The sequence below is a fragment of the Arachis ipaensis genome, chromosome B03 (assembly GCF_000816755.2).
Source record: "Arachis ipaensis cultivar K30076 chromosome B03, Araip1.1, whole genome shotgun sequence".
Taxonomy (NCBI): domain Eukaryota; kingdom Viridiplantae; phylum Streptophyta; class Magnoliopsida; order Fabales; family Fabaceae; genus Arachis; species Arachis ipaensis.
In genome coordinates, this window is record NC_029787.2 from 13,181,969 (window position 1) to 13,193,247 (window position 11,279).

Consider the following 11,279-nt stretch of genomic DNA (forward strand, 5'->3'; position numbering starts at 1 on the left):
TAGGTCAATAATCACGATGAAACCTTATTCCACTAGATAGAATCGACTACATGGATTAAACAATGCTATTGATCCCTATCATATATTATGTTTATAGAAAAATTGTTTATATGTAAATCTCGTTTGACCACCATATAGATGATTTTTCTAGATCTTATCTTCCTCTATTTTTCATCATTTGTTCATCTTCTATCTCATCTACCCTCTTAATTGGATGCTCTGTTAATCTTCTTCTTACATGTCCAAATCACTTGAGACGCAACTTTACCATCTTTTTCACAATAGATGCTACTCCAACTCTCTCTTTTATATCTTCATTCCTTATTTTATCCAATCGCGTATGGCCACTACTCATCCATCTCAACATCTTCATCTATGCCACACTTTACTTATGTTTGTGCTTTTCTTTGGTCGTCCAACACTCTGTATCATAAAACATAGATGGTTTGATAGCAGTGCGATAGAATTTACCTTTAAGTTTTAAATGCACTTTTTGCCACATATAAAACCAGACACACGCCGCCATTTTGACCAACCTGTTTGGATCCTATGATTTATATCATGTTTAATCTCTTCATTATTCTATATGATGCACCCAAAATATTTAAAACTTTTAACTTTTTGTAGGATATTTTCTCCAATCTTCACCTCTTTATTAGGGTCTTTCCTTCGGTGGCCGAATTTACATTCCATATATTCCGTCTTACTAAGGTTTATGAGTAGACCATACACTTCTAGAACTTCTCTCCATAAACCCAACTTATTCAGGTCTTCCTTTTACTCTTTTATAAGAATGATATCATCGGCAAAAAGCATGCACCATGGCACAAGCTCTTGGATATGCTCTATGAGTATTTCTAAGACTAATGTGAAAAGATATGGACTTAAAATAATCCCTGGTGTAAATCCTACACCAATAGAAAATTTCTCTGTCACACCACCTTGAGTTTTCACAATAGTTGTAGTCCCATCATACATGTTTTTAATTGCACGAATATATGCGATCTTTACTCTTTTCCTTTCCAAAACCTTCCATAAGACCTCCTTTGGCACCCTATTGTATACTTTTTCCAAATCAATAAACACCATATGTAGATCCTTTTTATTACTATGATACCTCTTATCATCCTTCTTAACAAGTATGTAATTTTAGTGGTGGATCTATCTAGCATAAAATTAAATTGATTCTCTATTACTTGTATCTTTTGTTCAGCATCCGTTCTATCACACTTTCCCATAACTTCATGGTATGTCTCGTGAGTTTGATTCCTCTATAGTTTTGGCAACTCTGTATATTCCCTTTATTCTTGTAAATAGGTAACAAAGTACCCTTTCTCTACTCATCTGACATTTTCTTTTAACTTAAAATTTCAAAAAGTTTGGTTAACCAACTAATGTCTTTCTCTCGCTCTAAGACCCTTCCAAATTAAACTTCAATTGGAATATTATCAGGTCCTACTACCCTGTCATTTTTCATCCGTTTTAAAGCATCTTTTACCTCAAAGTCTCGTATCCTTCGATAGTAGTCGAAATTTCGTTCTTCTTCCCTCGTGCATAACTGCCCAAGGTTCGAAAGAGTCTTCTATCCTTCATTAAATAACTCATCGAAGTAGCTCTTCCACTTTTCATTAATTTTCTCATTTTGAGCAAAAACCTCTCTGTTTTTATTCTTTATGCATTTAACTTGATTCAAGTCTCTCATTCTTCTTTTACGACTTTTTACGATTCTATATATACTTTTTTCTCTTTTCTTTATTTTTAGAAAATGATAAAGACCCTTATATCCTCTTATTTTTATTTCACTTATAGCCCTTTATTTATTTTTTTTTTTTATAGCCGGTTTTTTTTATATACTAAATTGACCTAATTGATCGTGATATGAATTAATTAGGTCAATTTAATAAAAAAACTCATAATGTGTATATTGTATACAGAATCTTTTTTATATAATGTAACACGAGCTTAGAATTATTTTACTCAAAATATATATATATTTTTAAATTATAATCCAATTGCTCAAACACTCAAACTTCATCTAAACATAATTTTTTTTCAAAAACAGCTTTTTGTATAATTAAATATTTTTCATATGTATATCTAAATATGCTCTAAATCAATCATCAATGTCTAATTGTGATTTTAAAAAGTAGCATTGAGGAAAAGCTGTCGCATTCGAAGATGGTATATTCTTTTTTAAAATGGAAAGTCAACTGTCAATGCAACTTGCTTATACGTAATATGTTAGTATCTGCATCTATCCTCAATTATTGATGTCAGAAAACCGATAATAACATAGAATGAGATGTGGATACGCACATGACATGACTTTTCTACGAGAAGAACTATTTATGAAAAACACGTCGTATGGAAAGCATACAAGTCTAATGGTAGAAATTTTAACTTTTAATGTTTTAAGTAGATATATAAGAGAAGCTTAGTGTAATATAAGACAGATAAGCAGGGGCGGAATCTCATATAACAAAAGGGGGACAATGGCCCTTTCAAACTTTAAATTTTATTTTATAAATTTTAATTTAACCTCTCTTAAAAATTGTATTTTACTTTTTTTTTGTTATAAAATTAATTTTTGATCCTTTTCTAAAATTTAATCTAATTCCACCCGTGCAGATAAGTATAACTAAATTCCACTTTTGGCAACGTATAAAAGATAAAGGCTAGTGAGAGAGCTAGTGCACATGGCTCCTATTCGGGTAAACTTTATAACAGCAACAAGTTGATCTCTTTCGGGTGTTGTAGACTTGTAGTTAGTAACTACTAGTTATGCCCGTGCCTATCTTCCCCACTTAATATACATTCCACGTCGCTTAAATTTGTCTGTTTCTACCCGAAAATTAGCTCCATGTTCTTCCAAGAAAGAAACGTCGTGGAAGAAACCACCATTATAAAGAAATATATTTATGTGTTTAGGTGAGTAACTGAGTATTGTAAACGGATGTTTGTGTATGAATAATTAATTTTTCATTAAAATTGAATTGGTGTTGACGTGATTTATAGTTTATTTTTTTACATATTGGTATAATTTTGGTGTAATACTCAATCATTGAATTTTATGGTGTTTTTTTAAAATTGTGGAAACAGTACAATACGCTCCCTTGGATTGACAATACGTTCTTGTATTGTCAATCCAAGGGAGATTGTCAATCCAAGGAAGCGTATTGTACTGTTCCCACAATTTTAAAAAGCACCATAAAATTTAATGATTAAGTATTACACCAAGATTTTTTCAATATATAAAAAAATTAACCGTCATTTATTTTTGGTATCCTTTTTCTCTTCTTTTAATATTATTTTCACTTCTTTTTCTCTTTACAATTTTTTTTTATCAAATTAAATTACATAATATTTTGTGGTTAGTTTTTAATATATATTTTAAAACTTAAAATGATTGTGAAATTAGGCGAAATAATAAAACTCAGTATAGTGTTTTTAATTTTAATTTTTATAATTCTTTTTATTTTCACCAATGGATATGGATTCATCACTTGTGTATTTACTTCTTTTTAGGAGTGGAAGTAAGTCAAGTTAGTTCATGAGTCTATTCAAGTTCGACTCGTTAATAATTTGATAAGCTGAACTCTTGAGTTGGTGAGCTGAGCTTGAGCTTGTAATTGAGCTCATAAATTAAATGAATCGAGTTTGAGTTTGGATAAGCTAAAATTATTAGCTCATGAGCTGGCTCGATTATATATATAATATTAAAAGTATAGATTAAATGCATATATAGGATATGCATATTAATAATTTAATATATCAATTAATCTCCGGTCCACATACAAACTTTTTCACTATACAAGTCATACAAGATCTGAAAATCCTTAATCCCTAAAACGCGCCTCTTATGGCACGTATGTTTCACGCGCCTTCTTAACAGATTTTTCAATCAATCAATGTGCGAATATATAACTTCCTTTTTCGAAAGGATTTCGTTTCCTTTTTTGAATTTCTTATGCATTTTCTTGTCTTTTCTCTTCGATCTCTTTCGTGCATTTCTCTCTTCCTTTTCCTTCGCCATTTACGTAAGTTTTTTTCTCTGTTCTCTTTCTTTATTTTTCTCGTTTTTCGTTGTTTCTGAAATCGTTTTGAAGATAATGGATGATTCAACTTCAGATTATCAGTTGAACCAGAGCGAAGTGGATTTTGAATTTGAATCCAATGAAGTTCCTAAGGTGTGGTTTAATTCCAATTAATAATTGAATCTGAATTTGAATCCAGTTAGTAGTTTATGATTGTGTAGCTGAATAATGCGTGAACCTTATCTGTGAAATTTGCTGTTCATTGTTCCATGTTTGAATTGTATCTGATGTACTAGTTCTGATGAATTTTATGTATTTTATATCAGGAGTGTAAATCAAGAATATTTGGGTATATTTCAGAAAAGTTTGGGTGTATTTACAGTCTATGATTTTTCATCTCACTGATGGTGAATTGTCTTATTATTTTAGTTGAATTGTTTTAGTTTCTATTTATTGATAATTTATGAATCTGATTTTTGTTATTTTTTATGATAGTTTTATAGTTGCATTTGCATTCTATAGTTTATGCTTGTGTTTAATATGGTGTATTTTGTAGCAAATCTGTGGTGTTGATGAGCAGTTTGTATCAAAAGTTGGGATGACTTTTAATACTCTTGAAGATGCTACAAAATTCTACAAAAATTATGCGAAGGCTGCAGGTTTTTCTACAAGAGTTCGGAGCACAAATAAAAAGGGAAACAAAATTAAGAATCAATTGATTATATGTTACAGAGAGAAAAAATTGAAATTGAAAATATCTCCGACCGAGAAGACAAATCCCTCAGCTGGATTTGAAGTAGGGAAATCAAAATTTTTTTTATTGTCTTGAATCCAATAAAGTGGTTGAAGTGTGGTTCAATTCAGAAGAAAAAATGCAGCATTAGAAGAAACATTTTTCTGTATTTGCAGCAAATTTGGGTGTAACACGAAGATATTTGGGTGTATTTGTAAGAATTTTGGGTGTATTTTTATTTTGATAAATTATGCATAATTTAAAACTCTTCCTCTTCCTCCTCCTCCTCTTCTACTTCTTTTTTTTTTTCATCATCATCACTATTTTCTTCTTCTTTTTTTATTTATTCATTTTTTTTTGTTTTACCTTCTCAAGTTTCGTCTTGTTTTACTTTCTTAACAAGAATAAAAATAAAAAAATCAAACAAAGAAGAAGAAGAAACACATAATGTTGTAAAATTACTTGGAAGAGTATGAACTTACATTCATTTAACTAACAAAAGAAAGAAATAAGAAACTGAAGAAGAAGAAAACAAATGCAGCTTTAGAGGAAATATTTTTCTGTACAAAAATGCTATTTGTACACTAAAATTATCCACCAATGTATTTGTGTATAAATACATGTGTGGTTTAATTTATTTTCAATGTATATTTGTATTTCAGTATGTATTTTATATTGGTGGCTGATTTTAGTATACACGTAGCATAATTCATTTCTGTATTTGCAGCAAATTTTGGTGTAAAACGAAGATATTTGGGTGTTAGACGAAGATATTTGGGTGTATTTTTAAGAATTTTGGGTGTATTTTTATTCTAATAAGTTCTGCATAATTCAAAATTCTTCCTCTTCCTCCTCCTCATTTTCTGCTGCTTCTTTTTTTTCATCACTATCACCATCTTATTCTTCTTTTTTCTTTTATTCATCTTTTTTTTTTTATTTTTCCTTCTCAAGTTTCTTCTTATTTTACTCTCTTAACAAGAATAAAAACAAAAAAAATCAAACAAAGAAGAAAAAAAAACACATAATGCTGCAAAATTACTTGAAAGAGGATGAACTTACATTCATTTAACTAAAAGAAAGAAAGAAATAAGGAAAAGAAGAAGAAGAAGAAGAAAAAATGCAGTATTGGAGAAAATATTTTTCTGTACAAAAATGCTATTTGTACACTAAAATCAGCCACTAAAATCAGTCACCAATGTATTTGTGTATAAATACATATGTTCTTTAATTTATTTTCAATGTATATCTGTATTCCAGTATGTATTTTAACTAGTGGCTAACTTTGGTGGCTGATTTTAGTGTACATGTAGCATAACTCATTTCTGTATTTACAGCAAATTTGGGTGTAAAACGAAGATATTTGGGTATAACACAAAGATATTTAGGTGTAAAACGAATATATTTGGGTGTATTTTTATTCTAATAAGTTTTGCATGATTCAGAACTCTTCCTCTTCCTCCTCCTCTTTTGCTGCTGCTTCTTTTTTTTTCACCATCTTCTTCTTCTTTTTTTCTTATTCATCTTTTTCTTTTTGTTTTATCTTCTCAAATTTCTTCTTGTTTTACTCTCTTAACAAGAATAAAAACAAAAAAATCAAACAAAGAAGAAGAAGAAACACATAATACTGCAAAATTACTTGAAAGATGATGAACTTACATTCATTTAACTAAAAAAAAGAAAGAAATCAGGAAAAGAAGAAGAAGAAAAAAATGCAGCATTAAAGGAAATATTTTTCTGTACAAAAATATTATTTGTATACTAAAATCAGCCACCAATATATTTGTGTATAAATACATGTGTGCTTTAATTTATTTTCAATGTATAATTGTATTCCAGTATGTATTTTATACTGGTAGCTGACTTTGGTGGCTGATTTTAGTGTACACGTAGCATAACTTATTTCTGTATTTGCAACAAATTTGTGTGTAAAATGAAGATATTTGGGTGTAATACAAAGATATTTGGATGTAAAATGAAGATATTTGGGTGTATTTTATTTTGATAAGTTCTGCATAATTCAGAACTCTTCATTTTTCTCCTCATCTTCTTCTGTTTCTTCTTCTTCTTCATCTTCTTATTTCATATTCTCATAATTCTTTTTGAGAGGAAAAAATCAAACAAAGAAAAAAAAAATACATAATGTTGCAAAATCAAAAGAAGAAGGAGAAGAAACACGACGATGAAGATGAAACACGCGAAGAAAAAAGAGGAGAAACACAAAGGAAAAAGAAGAAGAAGAAGGAAGAAGAGGAGGAGGAGAAACGCGAAGAAAAATTGACAGTTATGGTTTTCATCAAGGAAGAAGAAGAAGAATCGTTCATAATGGTGATGGAGCGCTTTGAAAACATGATGCGCGTGTTAACACGCTTTTGTGGGTGAGCGTAGCTTCTGTTGAATTTGGCCCAACTTATAAGTCAAAAAGACTTGTATGTGTAGCATAACTGTTAATATATATATATATATATCTATAATGTAATATATAATTTTACTTATAGATTATATTTTTATTATTTGAACTAACTCATGAATTTTTGTTGAGTCAAACTTAAACTTATGAAATAGACTTAATTATTAATGAGTTAAACTATAAACTAAACTTAATTTTCGTACGAACTTAAATTTGGTATAACTCAGTCACCAAAAAAAATTTTGGTATAACTCGACTCAGTTTTAACCCTAGCTCCTTAGCTTTATCTCGTCCTTGGCTTGTTCACGTTGAATGAGTGTCCCGAGAAGCAAATAGAGCTGCGGATTAGATGACTAAGGGCTTGTTTGGGTGAGCTTTTGAGAAAAGATCTTTTTTTAAGTTATCTTTTTTTAAAAGATCTTATAGAGAAGTAAAAGTAATTTTATGTTTTGATATCTCATGTAAAAAGGTCTTTTTATCTATCAATTATGTTTGGGTATAACAATATAAAAGTACTTTTTTGTTCATTTATTACACGAAAAACATCTTTTTTTTAAGGAAAAAAGATCTTTTAAAAAAAGATGTAAATTACAGCTTCTCAAAAAAGATCTTTTTTTTATTTTACTAGTGCTTTTACTTTTACTACTAGAAATTTGCCAAACACGTTAAAAAATAAAAAAAGATATTTTTTCATTGAAAAAAGATCTTTTTTTAACAAAATAATGGCGCCCAAACATGCACTAAATACAATACCAAGAATAACTCTAATCATGTTATTTGGTCTGGTGTTGATCTCTAACAAATGATCTGCTCGGATTTAGGATAGTTTTTGCTTTGTTTCTTTCCTTATTTAGACACAAAAAAAAACCTAGCTCCTTTTAAAGGCTGAAAGACAAATAGTATAGCGTGGGATTTTGAATTTGAGAATCATAGTAGAAAAATGAGTTCCCACTCACACCTGATGACCTCTTCAACCTCCCTCCTTCTCTCCAAAACCCGCTCACACCACCACCACAGCCTTAGCACTTACCACTTCTCAAAACGGTATCGTTCCCGCCAGATTCTATGCGCCAAAACCACCGTGTCCTCCGAATCCGAATCTCAATCCTCCTTCCCGATTCTCACCACTGTTTCCATTCCTTTCTCTCAGCTCAAAGTACTCTCTCTCTCTCTCTCTCTCTCTCTCTCTCTCTAACAATCTGAAATGGAATTGAGCTGAAAATCGCTATGATGCATGTTCATGATGTTGCGTGTGTTTGATCCTTGGCGCTTAAGGATTTTTCCGGTATAGGTGTTTTGGTAATGCGTGTATCTTTCTGGCGATGCGTTTGTTTATTTGATTCTGTGGTTGTTACTTGATCTTGTTGTAACAGGATAAGAACTCCGACTTGTCGTTGAAGATTGATGAAGGATTCGGACGCAATGGATTGGGGATCCTCTCCGTCACCGATGTATGTGTGTTCCTGATGTTGCATTTGACTTGTTTGTTCTTTATTTATTGTTTCAAGCATCCGTAACCGTAAATCACAGTTCTCTGAATTTATTGATGTGATGAATTATGGATATTATTGAATAAATCAAGAAGTTAATTCTGTATCCTAATGCATCACTTGTTAACACTTAGCTTGGCCATAATAAGTACTGCTGTGTCACATTTGTGTTATTGTAAGTATTTTGTTGGAATTGATTATAGGTTCCGGGATACCCTTCGTTGCGTGCAAATCTTCTGCGTCTTGCTCCAAGGTATCTTTTGCATGTTGCACTGGTGCATTAGTGTAGATTTAATACATCGAAGGTGGTAATCAGAAGCAATTTAGTTTGCTAACATTTTCATCTCCTTTTGTCAGATTGGCCAATCTTCCTAAAGAAGTGAAAGAGGACCTTGAGGACCCTCATAGTAGGTAAGTTACTCAGTAGTTAAGACTTCTTAGTTCTTACTACTAAATTTTCACTTCACATACATATTCTGCTTCATTCTATGACCCTGAATATATTGTTGTATTTTCGCACTACTCCACTGCCCTGTACATGAAACTTTTAAAGCAACAAATGACTTGTTCTTCATCTATCCACCATGAATTATTAGGTACAATTTTGGTTGGAGTCATGGGAAAGAGAAACTTGAAACTGGAAAGCCTGGTAGATCTTTCATCTATTTGATATAAGTTCTTCGATGTACTCTCTTTGGGAAGATATAAATTTGCTTTGGGATACAATTTTGCTTTTGGCTTCTCCCGGGCATTTTTACCAATTGCAATATGAATGTTTCCATTTCAGAAATGCATGGTTATTTGGGCAAACCTGTTGCTTACTTATCCTGCCTGTTTGATGCACTTTCCCTTTTACTCCTTCATAAAATTCGTTTTTCTATCTCCAGGAAGTTAAAAAAACAAAAGCAGTTTAAACAAACTTTGGAAGTCTGTGAATTTGGAAATGTAGAATTTAGTTCAAGGCATACATTTTGGAAAATGGGATAGTAATCTGCATTATTAAGTGAGGCACTTTTTTTTAAACCTAACTTTCTCTTCCCTGAGTGCAGATCTATTGAAAGGATCTTTCTATGCCAATCCCATTCATGATACTCCCACATCAGAGCCATCTTTGATTCAACGGTAATGTGGATGAATTCACTTGTCATATTGAAAATTTTCTCTACTATAATTCAATTACTTTTTACAGGGGAATAGTTCATTGTTTAGATATATGACATTCTCACTTTTAGATAATTTATACCTCAGTCAATAAGCTCTTTTTGCTTTATAACTTGCAATTCAGTTAAGGTTGATGCCTATCTACAGCTACACTCATAGATCCCAAGTTAAAAATGGAAGCGTTGGCAATTCTGTATCCTATGATCATACACATTTCCTTAGATTTGTGTTTTCTGTAGGTATCCATCATATTGTGGATCAAATATATGGCCCAGCAGTGCACTACCAGAACTCGAAGTGGGTATGGCCTGAAGCCTGATCAGATTTTGCATTTATAATCTTTGTTTTCTGATGCCTAGGTTTATAGGTTGATGTGTCATATAAATTTTCCTTTCCTGTGTACATGCAACAAGCAACTTATGTATTCTCATTTGTTTTTATTTATCTTTTGTCAGTTTTTTTTTAATGGGTGTGTGGCTCCCTTTAAGTATACAGCAGATATTTAAATTCTTACTTTGTTGTACACACTTTGTGTAATTGTGTTTGATTATTTGAAGAAATATTTACTGAAAAAAGGAATTCCTGGTAAGATTATTTCCAGGCATGTTGAGTGGTCAGTTGTTCCGAACCTGAAAATATTCTTGCCTATGAATGATGCCCGTTAGTGATCTTCTCTACAATGTTTCCATCCTGTATTGGTAAAAGATTATTAGGATGTTAAAGCTTTGGACGCGAAAGTAGTAGCAATCCTTAGGGTTGTTTTTTGTCCCCTTGATTAATGGATTTTGAATCTAGAATTAGAAGATTAAGAATATGATGTTTTACTACTTCCGATTTCCACAACTTGATGACATTAGATAATGACAATATATTATTATAGTTTATTTGATCTTTATGTTTTGCTAGAGAACATGATTGATTACATGTTCACTGCTTATTTGTTTCTGATGTGTAGCTTTCAAAGCTCTTGGGAAGCTCATGTTTGATGTTGGATTGATGTTGGCATATCATTGCGATCAATATGGTAAGATAATTAAATTTGTATGGCTTGTGATAATTAAATTTGTATGGTTTGTGGTATTTACTTAGCTTTGTATTCCATGAGTAATGTTGGAATTGGACTATTTTTTGCTCTTAACCTAGTTGCTTACCTATATTAAGCATTGTTCGTTCTCACTTCTCAGTATCTAAAGGGAAGAAAATCAACAAGGATGAAGGTCTGAAACCAATACTTCATCGCTCCCGCTGTCACAAAGGACGTTTGCTGTATTATTTTCCTTCACAACAAGGGTAATTTTGATTTAAACCGTCTTTTCTTTTGCGTATTGTAATAGTTCAATGTCAATATCCGATCCAACTTGTAAGCTTTGTTTTGAAATTTATCATAATTATTATGACAGACAAATACTAGAAATTTGGTCCAATAATTATTTTTCTTTGATATTTCTAAGGAA

General features: G+C 31.2%; 1 protein-coding gene across 6 annotated transcripts in view; it reads left to right on the forward strand.

Moving 5' to 3' along the window:
- LOC107629688 overlaps positions 8,074-11,279 on the forward strand; it is an 8,900-nt gene continuing 5,694 nt past the window's right edge. For 5 of the 6 annotated variants that reach the window (XM_021118190.1, XM_021118192.1, XM_021118191.1 and 2 more), the window contains exons 1-9: positions 8,075-8,330; positions 8,548-8,625; positions 8,868-8,917; positions 9,022-9,075; positions 9,261-9,313; positions 9,714-9,786; positions 10,065-10,126; positions 10,781-10,849; positions 11,010-11,115. In XM_021118190.1, the coding sequence (XP_020973849.1) occupies positions 8,115-8,330; positions 8,548-8,625; positions 8,868-8,917; positions 9,022-9,075; positions 9,261-9,313; positions 9,714-9,786; positions 10,065-10,126; positions 10,781-10,849; positions 11,010-11,115 (761 nt within the window). In that variant the 5' untranslated portion in view covers positions 8,075-8,114. Of the gene's footprint in view, positions 8,331-8,547; positions 8,626-8,867; positions 8,918-9,021; positions 9,076-9,260; positions 9,314-9,713; positions 9,787-10,064; positions 10,127-10,780; positions 10,850-11,009; positions 11,116-11,279 lie in introns of all 6 variants that reach the window. The other variant, XM_021118189.1, reaches the window with a different exon arrangement.